General features: G+C 44.4%; 2 protein-coding genes across 4 annotated transcripts; both read left to right on the top strand.

The window, feature by feature from the left end:
- Positions 1-419: 419 nt before the first annotated feature.
- pank1a (pantothenate kinase 1a) lies at positions 420-11011 on the top strand. 2 transcript variants are annotated; one of them, XM_028989074.1, is made up of 7 exons: positions 420-732; positions 3254-3606; positions 3831-4084; positions 5632-5808; positions 5907-6030; positions 7105-7230; positions 7350-11011. In XM_028989074.1, exons 1-7 carry the CDS (start codon positions 522-524, stop codon positions 7407-7409), a joined length of 1305 nt encoding a protein of 434 aa, XP_028844907.1. In that variant the 5' UTR covers positions 420-521; the 3' UTR covers positions 7410-11011. The 2 variants fall into 2 exon arrangements, with proteins under 2 accessions (XP_028844907.1, XP_028844908.1); XM_028989075.1 differs by lacking the exon at positions 420-732 and adding an exon at positions 1015-1345.
- Positions 11012-11482: 471 nt separating this feature from the next.
- Positions 11483-14936, top strand: LOC114795583 (monocarboxylate transporter 12-B-like). Of its 2 annotated transcripts, none has more exons than XM_028989067.1 (8): positions 11483-11669; positions 11780-11931; positions 12044-12147; positions 12238-12381; positions 12554-12922; positions 13698-13938; positions 14028-14287; positions 14639-14936. In XM_028989067.1, the coding sequence occupies exons 1-8, from the start codon at positions 11646-11648 to the stop codon at positions 14767-14769; spliced, it is 1425 nt and encodes a 474-aa protein (XP_028844900.1). In that variant the 5' UTR covers positions 11483-11645; the 3' UTR covers positions 14770-14936. The 2 variants fall into 2 exon arrangements, with proteins under 2 accessions (XP_028844900.1, XP_028844901.1); XM_028989068.1 differs by having other exon boundaries at positions 11804-11931.
- The last annotated feature ends 1662 nt before the right edge of the window (positions 14937-16598 follow it).

The following is a 16598-nucleotide window of genomic DNA, read 5'->3' on the forward strand; positions in this document are numbered from 1 at the left end:
ATAACAAATGATAATAAATGAGAACTAAACCATGACTTGAAAATCACAAAATCACTCTGCGCTTTTTACTGCTCTTTTTTTGTGGCTCTTTTTCTCTTTTCTTTAAACATTGTAACTCATTTGCACACCTTCACCCTACCAGTTACACATATTTTATGTTAAAAACGTGAAAGTGTAATATTTGTTTATGTTTGCAATATTTGCATATTGGTTCATTGTTTACTTGCAACATTTGCAATACTGTGGTCTGTAGCGGTCGCAAAAAGCATTTCACTGCATATCATACCGTGTATGACTGTGTATGTGACAAATAAAATGTGAATTTGAATTTGATTTGATTCCTGCGCCGCCTGTTCTATTTATAGCCGCCGCGCGGCTGCAGGTGGAGCGGCGACGCGCAGCGCGCCCCCGCCGCAGTCGGTGACGTATCACGCCGGCCGTCGGACCGGGAGGCTGCGCGGCGGTCGCGCGACCGACGGCGACCTCCGCGTCCTTCGAACGTTTCCCGCGGCGAAGGTTACATGGCGTTCTCGGCGGCGATGGACGAAGCGGACTTCGCGGTGGACCAGGGCGGCCTGCAGAAGGCGTTCCGCTCCCCGCTGGGCCACGGCGCCGGCATCGACGGCCTCCACCACAACCACCACCTCCTCTACGACCCCCAGGCCAGCGGCTCGCCGGCGAAGCGGTGTCGGCTGCGCAGGCGGGTGGACTCGCTGAAGAAGAACCGGCCGCGTGAGTTAATATTATTATTATGATTCTAATTATTAGGATTATTATAGGCGGCCCCGGTACAGGCGCTTCTGTCCAGATCGCAGTCGCTGTCGAGGCTAAAGGCACGTTTTTTTATTTATTTTATTTTTTTATTATTACTATTCTATATTTTTGTTTTTTCTCTCCTCCTCCTCCTCCTCCTCTCCCCTCCCCGCAACTGATTTGCCTCATAATGCGTCGCGCCGAGCGGCCGAGGCGGCGTCCGCCTCTGTTGTTGCGAGTCCTCGGCCGCGATTGGCCGGCCGCGGGTCAGGAGGTGTGTCGACAGCGCTCGTGATGAAAGGGCTCGGCGCGTCGCGGCCAATCAGCGCGCAGCGACCGTCTTCACGCGGTCGTGGCGGACACGCCCACCGCAGACATGCGCCGCACTTCCAATTTCTTACACGGCAACCAAAAAAAACCCAAAAAAACCAGGAAAGAAAAAATCCCGTCAAAAAGTTCTCGACGTCGCTGCGCGTTCAAACGGCTCTTTTAAGAGTTTAACAGTTTTAATCGCCATTTACTTTAAAATTCCTGTTATTTTCGCACTCACCTGAGCTTCGCAGCATGAGACTCATAACCACCAAGAAACCAGGTAAGCGACCAGGCGACAGTTTCTGTGTGACAATGTTTCCTTGTTGTCGTGCTCAGGCTGGAGGGGAACGCGGTGTGTCCAGCACGCCACTCGTCTCTCCTGAATTCCTCCTCTCCGTTCCTCTCCCTCTAATCCTGTCTCTCCACATTCCATCGCTGCATCTTTTTATTCGTCTGCTAGTGGGATAAGAAGAGTCTTTCTTAGTCCCACAAGCGACTCTTTACAAATAAACAATGCTTTAAACATTGGTTTAATTAAATGTTATTAACTGTTATTAAATTGTACTGAACATAATTCAGTTTGAGGAATCCCAAACCTCCGTGATAATGTAAAATCTATGGTGGGGGGGACAGTGTCCACCATAAAATGACACGACACCCGAAAACAAAGTGCACGTGAACAAAGTGCCCTATTCGTTACTTTATTTTGGCAGAGTCGCTTAACTTCTCTGCCTTGCGTTGGGTTAATATGCCTGTGAGGGCCAAATCAAGGCAGAAGTGCAGCAAGTTTGCTAGAAGCCGCCTTGTGTCACCGTTGGCATGTTGGTGAGATCGAAGCAGGATGAACTTTAGTAACCTTCACCGTCGTCCTCACCGTAATCAGTTGTTTGGTGTAATGGGGGACAGAGGTGGATGGTTATAATTTTTTTTTTTTTTTTTTTTTTTTTTTTTTAAGAACACAATTCTTACTTTAAATGTTTTTTTTTTTTTTTTTGTGTTTTTTAGTCTATAACCCCAGTTTCTATGTGTTGACTTTTTGCCTTCATGCTCGTTCACTTTCCCTTTCTTTTCCTTGTACTATTGTCATGCTTTTTACACTTCTCCTCACACTCAGTTGTCCCCCACAAGTGCCCCTGCCATGTTCTCTTGGTGTCACCATGGGGAGGTAAACAGACCTTTCACCCACATGAGCCGTTCCGTCAGTCACAACGTCACACTGTCACACCATCAGAGGCTTTCCAGTCACCGGATCACTGGAGTGCAGCCCAGGTCCCGGCCACTGAGCTGCGTTGTCAGCTGGCGGCGTTAATTCCTCACACCTCGCCCAGTCCGCCGCTCTCGTCACACAAAGCACATTACGTCCGCGGCGGGAATGAGGAGCACGAGCGCTTTGCCCGCGGCCCACAAAAACGAGATTTCCGGCTGGCGCTCGTAGAGTAGAAATCTGTTGGGGTGTGACGTGGCCCGGAACACCGGCGGTAATTACAGGTAATACGTTCAAGCTACACCAGCTGCGGCATCCAGACTCTCGTTCCACGTGTCTGCAGGTCAAAGTTCATATGCAAAGTCATTATTCTTTTAAAGTGTGTTAAATAGCTTGATGTTGAAGTAAATTTACTGACAGCGTGTTTTTATTCTTCCAAAATCCAATGATTTCTGAAGGATACATTTTATTGCAATTATTACACGTCTAGAAACATTCTAAAATATAATAAAAATGTTTTATGCTTGTTTATTATAGTCAGCTAGGTTTTACCATGTAGTCTCAAAAACGTGGCATTACCACGCTCGGCCACCTATCTGCGTGTGGTGTCGCGTCACTCTCCTCGCCGGTGCAGTCTCCATGGCAACCGGTTGCCAGCGGAGGCAGAGGCAGTCTGACCGGTGGCGTTAACCTAGTTCACGGGACGGCACGTTGACACGGAACATGCGTTCGGGCAAAACCCCTTCTCATATTCGCACTCCTCACCGATCCACGTTTCATTGAAAATTTTCCATGCCGGGGCGGAAAGCCAAGTAGGTTACTGCCTCCTGACATGTAATACTTCACCGTTGTTTTAAAATGCCGGCTTGGTTTTCACAGTGAACCGATTTAGTAAATTGTGCAAATCACAGCCAACATATTCGTTTCAAGTTGCAATATAATCATTTTTTTTTTAAAGCCCCGTTCTGGTCTTTTATCCAACAGCCTTTCCCTGGTTTGGGATGGACATCGGCGGGACGCTGGTGAAGCTGGTTTACTTTGAGCCCAAGGACATCACTGCCGAGGAGGAGCAGGAGGAGGTGGAGAACCTGAAGAGCATCCGCCGCTACCTGACCTCCAACACCGCCTACGGCAAGACGGGGATCCGAGACGTGCACCTGGAGCTGCGCAACCTGACCATCTGCGGCCGCACCGGGAACCTGCACTTCATCCGCTTCCCCACGCAGGCCATGCACCGCTTCATCCAAATGGGACGAGACAAGAACTTCTCCAGCCTGCACACCACGCTCTGCGCCACTGGCGGCGGGGCCTACAAGTTTGAGAATGACTTTAGAACGGTGTGTAAGACCCTTAACCCTAAGTGTCTCCAGGGGGGGACTGTCCCTGTAACTACTGATTGTAAGTCGCTCTGGATAAGGGCGTCTGGTAAATGCTGTAAATATAAATGTAAATGAATCTGGCCGTACAGCCGTAGCTCTGATTTGTTTGCACAGTAACTTGTAACTTGTTCATTAACCTTTGCTGCCGCGTCCCCGTCCCCAACTTTTTTTTTCCTGTCTAGATGGCCGATCTGGAACTGCTGAAGTTGGACGAGCTGGATTGCCTAATCCACGGCCTTCTCTACGTGGACTCCGTCGGGTTCAACGGTCACCCAGAGTGCTACTACTTCGAAAACCCCTCGGACACACAGAACTGTGTGAAGAAGCCCTGTTGCCTTGACAACCCCTTTCCCATGCTGCTGGTGAATATCGGGTCGGGGGTCAGCATTTTGGCCGTCTACTCCAAGGACAATTACAAACGAGTGACAGGAACCAGGTCAGTGCTGGACGAAGCGGGAAAACGGCGAGTTTGGACCTTTCCAAACCGGCCCTTTCAGATAATCTGCGACTCGTTCACACTCAACCTCGTGGTCACAGTTGCTTAGAACAAACACAGACGTGCAAGACTCTCGTTTAGGTTGCGCAGAGATAAGCAGTCCAGATAAGCAGTCTGCAGCTTGCCAAACCCATTTCAGAAATTGCTCGGTGCGATAAACCTTTGTCCCTCGCGGCAATATTGCATAATCTACCTTTTTTATGCAACATGAATTGGCATGATGAAATGCGGCAGACGCTTATTATGAAAGTGGCGGCGTTCTGATCTTGGCCTCCGTCGAACCGTTCGTGCAAACAGACGTTCTGTGCAGGCTTGCTGAAGTCGGACGCGGGCTCCGCTTCACGGTGGAAGCACTGTATGTAAAAGGATCGGGATGAAGGACGAGCCATACAGTGCCCAACGTGACACCGCCGCTGCGAGGACTAAATTAAGCGCTGTGTCCCTCGCCGCGTGAAACCCGGCTGACACCAGAAATAGGCTTGACGGAGGCGCACTATTTATGTGGGGAAAGGTTCAGCTTCAGAACTGGACTCGGGCCCACAGCGGGTCATCAACGGTTTATGATGTGACCTCTGTGACCCCCCATTTAGAGTGCAAAGATTACTGAGGCCCTAAATTCTCATATTCTACGGAGTTCCCGAGTGAATTTCTCTTTTCCGTGTTTACGCCGTTTTTTTTTTTTGTGAAAATGCTGACATTTTAGCCCAACATCCAACCGGATGTATAACCTCAAACGCATCCTACATACACCAAGAAATCCTGTCTACGGTGCACATTTCTAATGAAAAGACGAGGCTGGAGAACGAGGCTCCAAACAAGGAGAGCGGGGAGTTACAGCGCCACCTACAGGTGTGGAGGGGGATTAAAACGGCGTTCAGGACGTTCTCTGCGTCTCCGTGTGGACGACAACATTTCAGATAGCGCTCCCGCGAGGACGCAGGGTTTTTTCTTTTTAAGAACCGAAAACCTGTTTTAGAGAAAAGCATTCTCGGGTAGGGTGGGCGGAGCTTGAGTGAAGGAGTGAGATTACGTTTTTTTTATGGTAAGGCTGTCGGTCCATCTCCTCACAGTAGAACCCCAAGCGAACAAGTCTGTTTTCTGGGAACCTGTGATGAGGCGACTGGAACAGACCACCCCTGTTTCCAGCCGGTCTGGGCATTACCTGGGCATTCACACGACTTTGGTTACTGGGGCAGTGGTGGCCTAGTGGTTAAGGAAGCGGCCCCGTAATCAGAAGGTTGCCGGTTCGAATCCCGATCTGCCAAGGTACCACTGAGGTGCCACTGAGCAAAGCACCGTCCCCACACACTGCTCCCCGGGCGCCTGTCATGGTGCCCACTGCTCACTCAGGGTGATGGGTTAAATGCAGAGGACAAATTTCACTGTGTGCACTGTGTGCTGTGCTGCTGTGTATCACGTGTGACAATCACTTCACTTTCTTTCTTTCTTTTCTTGGTTATGCCTCACTGCTGCTTTTCTCTTCTCAGTTTGGGTGGAGGTACCTTCCTGGGCCTGTGCTGCTTGCTCACGGGCTGTGAGACGTTTGAAGAAGCTCTGGAAATGGCCAGCAAAGGTGACAGCACCAACGTAGACAAACTGGTGAAGGATATCTATGGAGGAGACTATGAGCGGTTTGGTCTTCAGGGATCAGCTGTCGCTTCCAGGTCATTAAACCGGCGCATTTCCAAACACATACTTGACCCCGTGTGTGAGATTTCATGTGTACAGCACGTCTAACATCTTGGGTGTTTACCTTTTGTAGCTTTGGCCACATGATGAGTAAAGACAAGAGAGAGAGCATCTCTAAGGAGGACCTCGCCAGAGCCACGCTGGTCACCATCACGAACAACATCGGCTCGATTGCACGGATGTGTGCTGTCAACGAGGTACGGTGTTGGTAGACCTTGCTGCGGGTGTGTGTGTGCAACTCGTAGATCAGATACAGGCTTTAAAAAAACGTGTTTTACGGCGCTGCTGCACCAGAGGAAGGAAGTGGAACGGCCTTCCAGGTGGCATCATCTCTCAAGCACAAGAAGTCGTAACACTGATGCTGCGCTAATTCTGTGTTTGTTGCTGGACACGTTTCTAACTGAATGGCATATTGTTCATTTTAGAACATGGGGTAATCTTGGCATGGAGGAGCCAACAGGATGAGCTCTTGGTACTCTGAGCTTCTTTACAGTGTTGCCTTGTAGCCTGGTGATCAAGCAGCATTGTACAGGGCTAACAGAGCACTCAGAACACCACTGCAGAGCACAGAATCGTGTGCAAACCCCATTTTGTGGCCTGGTGTGTCTTCTGTGACCAGTTTTGTGCAACATGATTTTTCAGGTGTAATAGCACCTCCTGCTGGACTTGTTCACTAATGTATAAGTGAGGTGAAAGTGAAGCGATTGTCATTGTGATACACTGCAGCACGGCACACGGTGACACAACAAAATGTGTCCTCCACTTTTAACCATCACCCTGAGTGAGCAGTGGGCGGCCATGACAGGCGCCCGGGGAGCAGTGTGTGGGGACGGTGCTTTGCTCAGTGGCACCTCTGATGCACCTTGGCGGACCGGGATTCGAACCGGCAAACCTTCTGATTGCGGGGCTGCTTCCTTAACCGCTGGGCCACCACTGCCCCCCCCCCACCCCCCCCGAGACGAATCATGCAAATTTCTCAGATGCCCATTTTGACTGGGCATCTGAAGTGATACATATTTAGGAGACAGTGGTGGCCTAGCAGGTAAGGAAACAGACCTGTAATTGGAAGGTGCCACTGCTCCCCGGGCGCCTGTCATGGCTGCCCACTGCTCACTAAGGGTGATGGTTAAAAGCAGAGGACATGTTTCATTGTGTCTTTCACTTTCAAATAGATGGATAAATCTTTTGTTGTTGTAGTCCTGTGTGCTGGGCGCGGGTAACCCTGCTTTAAAACATGCCTGAGTTCACCCATGTCTTTGTTTACCTTGCAGAAGATTGAAAGGGTGGTGTTTGTGGGGAATTTCCTGCGGATAAACACCGTCTCAACAAAGCTGCTTGCTTACGCCATGGATTTTTGGTCCAAAGGCCAGCTCAGGGCACTGTTTTTAGAGCATGAGGTGAGCAAGATAATTTGTTTAACCAATTGATTCATTTTCCGTTGTGCAGAGATGGAGCCATTAATGCATTGGAGCCTTTTAGATTGACTGACTAATCTCTGTCTGTCTCTTATCTTTAGGGATATTTTGGAGCCGTTGGGGCGTTTTTAGAGCTGCTGAAGTCCTCGGAGGAGCCTTGAAGAGACGTATCTCAACTTCCGACCTCCACATAGAATGACTGTACAGGATCATGGGAATATGGGTAGGGGGTTGGACAGATGGTGGGAGGAGTCTTTTCATGATGTATCACTATATAATATTAAGTAATATTAGCAATGCCCCACCCATTTCTGGGTCTATATATAAATAACTTATCGAGACATACTTTATTATTATTATTTTGGCTTGGAAAGCCCAAATCTTGTTCTTCTGTTTTTTCTTCTTCTTACGTGGATACACCCGTATCCGTGTTACGCCCGCATGCGTCTTTTCCCATAGAAATAACATGGGACCACTTTTTGACGAGCTCCCTCTTTGTGTTCATTCACTTTATTTCCCAACTGGCCACGCCCACATTCCTCCTTTTTAATCTCCTCTTTTTTTTTCCTTCTTTCTTTCACCCATTCACCTATAATGGGAAATTTCACCAGTCCCCAGTTCTGCACATTTGACATTAGCATTTGATGCTAGCATGATAGCATTAAAATGCTAATATGCATACAAAAACCCAAATTTCTTTACTAATTTTCCTGAAATTATTTTAATAACAATTCTGCTTCACCCTTTTTTCTCTCATCTCCTTAAATTTTACAATTTCATTCCCCAAAATTAACAAATTTATTTTTAAATTGAAAAATAATCTTTTCTTCTATTTATCGCTTAATTTTCATAGAATTGGCTAAAATTGTACATTTAATGTAACAATGATTCCACTCTTCCACTTCTTACTTTCATCCTCTCATCTTCTAACCTTTTAACTGCTTTCCAAGCCAAAATCCAAGTTTGTTCACAAACTTTTTTAGTTATTATATTTTTTGTTGATGGGGCAGGAGTGGTGGGGTCCCTTTGGGGTACTGTGTGTAAATAGCTTCTAGGGAGTTCACCAAAAGCCAAACCCTGCTGACATTTTATGTGTGAATTCCAGCCTTCTGGCACCTTATCTTTTAGTTTTTACTCTGCTGGTTCAGGTGAGCCATATACTGATCAAAGTTCAACATTGCTTTTGTGCTGTTTTGTGCTCCTCCTCTGCGTTTGTCTGTCAAACCTTAAGAGATTTTCAGTGTTCGAATGTTGTGCTCTGCCTCGAGATTTTTTCTTTTTTTTTTTTTTTCTTTTCTGACCTCTCGCAAATGATCATGGCCTTCATAGCCTCACCTGCCTGGTTTCTTTACTTCTGTATGCAATACCTCTGATATAGTTTAGAATACGCTTTCATATGTTTCCATGAACTGCTGAGTTCCTGACCTCTACAAAGAAATGCCTGCATTATTACTGTACATTCTCAACATAATGGCTACAATGCATTTTTGAGTCTATGCATTTAGTTTGAAAAGGTTGCACTGGATGGTTGTATCTGTTCATGTGGAAGGAATGTTTTTGCATGAACCTCCCCCCTTCTGTTTCAACTGCTTTTATGTCCATACAAATTTTATGGAATGGACATTTTCTGTTTTAGGTCGAACAGGATGTTACAGGACGAACTAGCTGACTGTAATCTATATTCCCTGAAATATATATTCACCTGTCACTGAAAGGGTCCACTTAAACATTTCAAGAAATGCACACATGCACTGTTAACCTAAAGCCAAAGTATTCTGAGAAAATGCCAGTCAACCACACCTCTATGTGCAAAGTCCAGTTCTTAATATCTGTGTCAGTTTAGATTATAGAGTTTTCAGAGAATGTCTTTTGTATGTCTTTCACCAGATTTTTGTCTGTTGTTTGAACATATTGAGAGATCTCTATACCCCTTGAGGCTAAGTCAAAATTACCATGCTGCCCTCATCACATGTGCCCGTTTATTCCTCTGCGCAAATACTTTGTCAACTTGCCTTTTTTGTCCATTTGAAGTAGTACACCCTTTTAAAAATCTCTATCCAAGATGTTGTCTTCCTCAACTATAGATTAGGATAATTTAAGGCTTTACTGCGCTGAACATGATGCACACTGGACATGGGTCTTACCATCCCTTTCAATCTGTGTCCCCAGTTTAAGGCCTGCTTGTGCCACAAAAGTAAATGACCGACAGTATGCATTTTGTACACACACACACACATGTGCCACAGCCAGACACGATTGGTTTGTCCATCAGCCAATACGTTTTCAAATGGGACGTTTGAACTTGGTTCCAACTGGTCTAGCTTTATACATTTTTTTGTATCTCACTGTGACAAGCAGACATAGAATTTCAGAAAGACACACCGTATGCCTCTATCACCTCGTCACCATTACGTTTGACCAGTTCTGAACTCCCAGGTATTCTTCTTCCAGCAATAAGGCAAATCTGTCAAAAGTGTGTTGTTTTTTTTGTTTTTCTTCCATTTGGCTAAACTATGCATTGACTGGCTTATCCAGCATGTACTGCTTTTTAAAAAAAATCTCTGCGTCCACCTTTTCTGCAAGTAGTAGCTTTGTAGCAGCGTACTTGTTGACTTGCTAAGCTTACAAAAAGTAGTTTAGAACTGGAACAAAGGATGGGTATTCTGTTGCTTTTCTCCCTTTTCCCTTAGTCTTGGCTCTGTTTGTTGCCTTTCCTTTATTATATTTTACTTTATTATAAAATCTTGGCTTTGTGCATTCTCATTGTTTTTCCTTTGAATGCCACTGTAAGGCATTACATGGCCCATTTGTCCTGTTTGAAAAAAGATATAGTATATCTGAATCTTGCATTTGGTCTGAACATCTGTGCAGTCGGTGGGAGTTGTAGAGCCGTCGGTTCTGGGTGCAAGCCACGCTGCAGTGGTGTTTAAAGGTGTCTGGATGATGGTGTGTTCAGCTCAGGTTCTTTTTAAAACTTGCTGCATGTCTCCTCTAGTTTTGTTTCTATCTAAATGTGTGCACTTAAGAAAATGAATCAGTGTTTATAATCAGCGAGAACCTGATTCATGTACAGAATTCTGGGTACAGTTTGATTTTTGTTTTTTTGATCATCCTCATATAGCACATGTATTGTACTGTAAAATGGGATTTTTTTTTTTTTTTTTTTTAATGTTTTGATGTTGGTCGTGTGATCCATGTGTATCTATTGTTTTAAATAATTTCTATGTAAATTACTTGCAAAAGAAAGTATAATGTCACACAGGATTCATTGTCAGTAAAGGAGCACTACTGTTTAAATTAATTGCATTTAAATACATGTGGTAATATAATTAGAAAACAACTGGATTTGGATTTGTGTAAAGCATACTGCTAGCCTTGTTTTATGTTAATTTAAGTAATGAGTATGAGGCAAGAGACAGTAAAAAAGTATTCCTGACAAATGTTTGAAATCTGATGTTAGTCTGCTATGCAGTCACAATTTTTTCTATCATGTTTCATCAGTCATACGTGTTGAGTCTGAAAATAATTGGTTCCATTCTTGATCACAAATTTCAATGGATTTTTCTTTTAGGTGTGGAAATGTATTTTTAAAAGTCATGGACCCCAGAACTCTGCTAACTGTTAACATAATGGGGTTTTAATTGCTTGGGAATCTGACTTTTAAAAATGTTTGCTTTGTGGGATACAATATGTGTTACATGTTCCTGATATAAAGGGCATTTTATATATATATATAATGTAATAAATATGTTTAGCAGTCATATATGTGTTTCCGCTTTTATTAAAAAAAATAAAAGTATATATATTATTCCTGCATTATCATACAAACAGTACACTACTTTTGTACAAAAGAGAAAAGGGCTGTGGTGTTGCTTTTGATTTTAAAAATTAGACATACAGTACCCGACACACCTACTCTTTGTTTGTAATGGAGATTAAATATGAGGCCATTTTAAAGAATCCAATGCAAGAAACATATGTAGTATTTGTTTTTAATAAGAAAAATGCGACCTCTGCTTTTAACCATCACCCTCAGTGAGCAGTTGGCAGCCATGACAGGTGCCCGGGGAGCAGTGTGTCAGGATGCTGCTTTGCTCGGTGGCACCTTTATTTTCTTATTACTACTTCTTGTTTATTACATGTGTAACTCACATGTATTATTTCATAGTCCTGCATCTTCTATATAGTAAAAAAAAAATATGCAAGACCCATAAATGAGTAGGTTTGTCCAAACCTTTGACTGGTATTATATGAAATCATATCTAAATCTAAAATTTCGTTAGATTTCAGTGCTGCTGATTTGCAAGACATCATTCTGAGGATATCTCTGTGCCCATAGAAACGCAGCAGACACCATTGGGATTTGGTCTAAGGAGACAAATATCGCACCTGATGCCATGAAGCTGTGTTTGTGTTGTCAGGTCAGTGTTCATGAACAGCTTAACCACGCGGCTGGCAGTTTTCTTAAACTGCCATTTCTACCAAACATGGCATGATCATGACATTGCTTTAAGGGCATTTCCTTGTTCAGAATCATCAGGTCGTGTGTTCACAGCGTTCATGGACTTGCACCATGGACAAAGGCAAAAGGAACCTTACCCCCATTCCCCCAGATGGAGGATGGGGCTGGATGATCGTGGTTGCCTGTTTCCTGACCACCTTCTTTGCCCGTGGAATCACCAGGTGAGAACATTCTGACTTTAGAACCAGGTGCTGCTGTTGCGTGCTTGGTCAGCAGGTGCCGCTGTGTGTTCTTGGTCAGGATTGCTGCTGAGATGTTCTGGACTGGTTACAGGTGCATATCCGTATTCTTCGTGGAGTTCCAAATGCAGTTCTCGCAGGACTACTCGAGGACGGCATGGATCCACTCCCTTGTTGACTGTACAACAATGTTATGTGGTATCTGGAAGGTTCCGACTCATACAAATGGCTCACATGCATGCCCGATTCTTTTAACTTGCTAATGATGAAAGGCTCATTGTGTTTCAGCTCCTCTTGGAAGCTTAATTGGGGCACGCCTGTCCCATAGAATAGCAGCCATTTTGGGTGGAGTTCTCGCCACCATTGGCTTTGTGTTCAGCTCATTTGCTACTACCATGGAGCACCTTTACCTCTCACTGGGCATTATTACAGGTGAACATCTTCCTCTGCATCATCTACATCTAAAAAAATCTCTGATTGACCCTCCCTCTAAAGAACATTGAAGAACAAGATTAAAATAGACCGCTTTTAAAATGGAAACAAATGAAATGCATGTCATATGTTTAAGTTCTGAGCCAAGCGTGCTTCCTGTTTTTATTTGCAGGAATGGGATTTGCTCTTAGTTACACACCTGCAGTGGCCATGGTGGGGATTTACTTCCGCGAGAGAACGGCTTTGGCTTATGGTATAGCCATGTCAGGCAGTGGCATTGGAACATTTCTGCTGGCCCCAGTCGTTCAGCTGCTGATTGAGTATTACACGTGGAGAGGGGCGTTGCTCATTGTTGGAGGACTCCTGTCTCACCTCTGTGTATGCGGCGCCCTTATGAAGCCCCTGGACGAACGAGAAATCGGATCAGGTCAGCTGGAGACCAGATTCACGGAGGTGTTACAAGCTAATGAGGCGGATGCGGCCGAGCCAGCTAATGTGGCTCTTCAGAATGAAAGGCCAGCAGATCCATTGCCGGCGAATGGTGAGTTAGTGGCTATAAGTCAGTTCAGCGTGTGAGCGGTAGGAGACAATAACAACAACTGGGAAATTTAAGCAAATTATATCCCTACGATGCATGTTTCAGTGTTTAAATATATGTAGGTGTGTCACGTCAACTCTGGCTCCACCCCCCACGACACGCCCCGCCTCCCCGGAGTATTAGGGTCTGTGTTTATGTCTTGTGTCAATAGTAGGCGAGGACAAGGTGTAAATATATTTAAAGTAGATTTACCAAAATAACAAAAGTGATTCTATTTTACCAATCGCTGAAACAGACTCGAAGTGAATGTTGTGTCAATCAAACAGTGAAGTTAACTGGCCTGTTTATGTGTTTCCTGTGGCAAGTGTTTCGATCTGAGCAGATGGAACAATCAGTAATACACTGTTTAAGGTGACAGAGACGTCCTCCTTTCCACGGATATGTCCTTTCTGAGACTTGAAAATTGCATGGGCATCAGCACGGGCATCAGTTCCACTTAATTTAATACAATTAAGCATCATGCATGTCTGGTGTATCACACCATTTTTTCCATTTTGATTGACTGCTTGTAAATTTGTTCCCGTGATTGGTTAAAGTGTTTCACACGTTGTAAATTAGCTTTACGAAATGTTAATTTGATTTGCACTTGTCAGCCATCGTAATTTTAGCCCTCTGTTAAACCGTGATGAACTTTTCAGACTTTTCTTGAGCCCTAGAGAAGAGTGTCAGCGAAGTGAATGCAACTTCCTTGTTCCCGTTGCTGTAACTCTTGACACAGGTCCCTCGAAGAGCTTCCAGAACCATGCACACCAGCTGTGCCCGCCGCTCAAGGCAGATTTCCTGCTGCTGTCACTGTCCTTCTTCTTCCTGGCATGTGGGTGCACTGTACCCTTTGTCTACCTGGTGCCCTACGCACTCGGTGTAGGTTTAAGCAACCAGCAAGCTGCCATTCTCATGTCCATCTTGGGTGTCACTGACATTGTGGGAAACATCACTTTTGGCTGGCTCGCCGACAGGAAGTGAGTTCACCCATTGTTCTCACAACACCGGCGTTGGCTTTTTTTCCAGAAAATTCGAGTCAGTGTTTGAACATCATCCCTCTCTCCAGGTGTTGGAGGCCATGTCGGCTGGCCAGTTACATGCTGGCGGTGGGGCTGGAGGGATTGTCCTGTCTCCTTGTACCAGTGCTGCAGGGTTTCCCGGGGCTGTTGGCCTTTGTTCTGCTGTATGGGTACTTCGATGGCGCCTATGTGGCTCTCATACCTGTTGTGACCTCTGACATCGTGGGGCCAGCCTACCTGTCTTCTGCACTTGGACTAGTGTACTTCCTGCATGCAGTTCCATACCTCATCAGCCCACCAATAGGAGGTTTGCAATGTCAGATACACATACCATTGTCCAATGATTAAGTGAAAATAATTGTCAAAATATAGTTAAACCGTAGTTCCAGACAGGGTGTCTTTGCATGTCTTATTATTTCATTACATTTGAGTTTTTACATTTTTTGCAAAAATATGGTCCTTTTTCCTGAAATCTTAAAGGTAGAAGACTGTCAGGTTAATGAGTAAAATCAAACGAAAGAATGAATTTAACATTCAATGTGTATGACATAATTACATGGAATTAATTAGAAAACATGGGTGAAAAAAAAAATTACAAAGTATTGTATGTGTGTGCGCTATAGTTAATATCTAATATTCTTATTTATTTTTTTGACAGGTTGGTTATTGGACACCACCGGTTCATACACGGCAGTGTTCTTCTTGAGCGGTTCTTGTCTTATGTCCAGCTCTGTGGCCCTGGCCATTCTCGCATTACACCGCTCCAGAGTGAAACCAGCACACCTCTGAACATCTGCCAAACATTTAAAACTGGACGTATGTTCAGTCCAGGGTAAACTAACACGGATTGGGTGCTTCATGTGACTAAGAAAGTTTTTTTTTATATTGTATTGACTATTGTGCACATATTTTTGCAAATATTTGAGTTATTAAAATGCTGGTCCTTCTCTAGCAAATTCACACAATGTAAATCTTTTATGAGTGTTGAATATGTGACACACACTTAGTATATTCTACCTATGTAAAATGCATAATGCGTAAAAGTCTATAGCAGAAGAATTATGTTATTCCAGAATCTGCATTGTCCATAGTCAATATTCCTGTTATTGCTTTCACCAACTTAAGTAACATGGGCTAAGTGCTCAGTGTCCCATCGAGCCCGAAATACCGAACCAACCTTCCCTTTGCACGTAATAAGTAATATTTTGAAGCTATTGCAATGAGAATTTAATATTTAGCATATGGAAACAAATGAAAGCCCTTCCAGCACACAGTTAATTGACAAGTTGACATGGGAGTGTGCCTTGTGGGTACTGGAAAATTACAGCACAAATTTATAATTGTTCATATTTTATTTTACATTTTTTTTTGTGTGTTTTTACATAAGGGTTAATAAGTACATCAATATTTGAGGCTCTCCAAAGCAGGGAGCTTTGTCTCTCTCTCTCTCTCTCTCTCTCTCTCTCTCTCTCTCTCTCTCTCTCTCTCTCTCTCTCTGTACACACACTGAGGGGCCACTGAGCAAAGCACCGTCCCCACACACTGCTCCCCGGGCGCCTGTCATGGCTGCCCACTGCTCACTCAGGGTGATGGGTTAAATGCAGATGACAAATTTCACTGTGTGCACCGTGTGCTGTGCTGCTGTGTATCACAAATGACAATCACTTCACTTTCACAGACATATATATAATTCTATAATAATTTTTCTCTTCTATATAATAACTTTTCTATGAGTAACAAGACAATAGACAATACTCAAAGTTCAGTACCTTAGACAGCTCCCTGGACATTGTCTCATTGGTTTGCGGATCTCTGTCCACAGTTGACATGAAGACAGCTGGCATGGGAGTAGATCCAGTTTTAGCCTCTGAAGGTCAAGCCTACGCCCATCAACCACCCTGCAGCATTCAGAAAAAGCTGGGCCGGGCACAGTAGCTGATTTAAGTGACCGATTGCTGCATACAAAAGGGACTAATGATGCGTGGCCATAATTGAGAATAGGGCCATGCAATATTTAGTGTTTGCATTGTATTGTTTTCCCAGAACAAGTCATATTTTATTTATTAAACAAGTGCATTATTCAATATCAAAAAATGAGGCAGAATCGTTTGAAAAAAAAAAAAAAAAAACTACACAAATATCCTGGTTTGACATGCAGTAAATGCATAATAGTATACAGAACTATGTTTTTGTTTTTCTCCGATGCTGTTGGTGTACATGCTGTTATGCAGCTTTGTAAAAATTTCCTCAACCAGCAGATGGCGCCCTTTACAAAGCTTCACCGCTCTCTCTGACCCTCACTCATTTACATTTCTTGCATTTATCAGATTCCCTTATCCAGTGTGCCTTACAATAAGTAGGGACAGTCCCCCCATGGAGCAACTTAGGGTTAAGTGTATTGCTCAGGGACACGATGGTAGTAAGTGGGATTTGAACCTGGTTCTTCTGGTTCATATGGTGACTACAACCACCCAGAGGGTCATAGGTGATATCTGGCGCCACTGCCAGATATCACTTTCCATAATGGCTTCTAATCACAGTCTATCCTGGGACACACACACATACGCACACCTTTCACTCACGCAGTCACACCTATGGACAATTGCTCAGTGTGCAAC

This window comes from Denticeps clupeoides, chromosome 8 (assembly GCF_900700375.1).
Source record: "Denticeps clupeoides chromosome 8, fDenClu1.1, whole genome shotgun sequence".
NCBI lineage: Eukaryota > Metazoa > Chordata > Actinopteri > Clupeiformes > Denticipitidae > Denticeps > Denticeps clupeoides.

What these genes read in the sequence shown, in the direction of transcription:
- LOC114795583 (XM_028989067.1), top strand. Translation starts at nt 11,646, where the DNA reads ATGAAGCTGTGTTTGTGTTGTCAG. An exon ending in CTGTACAACAATGTTATGTG is followed by an intron (nt 12,148 to 12,237) that starts GTATCTGGAAGG and finishes ATTGTGTTTCAG; the next exon opens with CTCCTCTTGGAAGCTTAATT. An exon ending in CATCAGCCCACCAATAGGAG is followed by an intron (nt 14,288 to 14,638) that starts GTTTGCAATGTC and finishes TTTTTTTGACAG; the next exon opens with GTTGGTTATTGGACACCACC.
- pank1a (XM_028989074.1), top strand. Translation starts at nt 522, where the DNA reads ATGGCGTTCTCGGCGGCGATGGACGAAGCGGACTTCGCGGTGGACCAG. An exon ending in TTGAGAATGACTTTAGAACG is followed by an intron (nt 3,607 to 3,830) that starts GTGTGTAAGACC and finishes TTTCCTGTCTAG; the next exon opens with ATGGCCGATCTGGAACTGCT. An exon ending in GGATCAGCTGTCGCTTCCAG is followed by an intron (nt 5,809 to 5,906) that starts GTCATTAAACCG and finishes TACCTTTTGTAG; the next exon opens with CTTTGGCCACATGATGAGTA.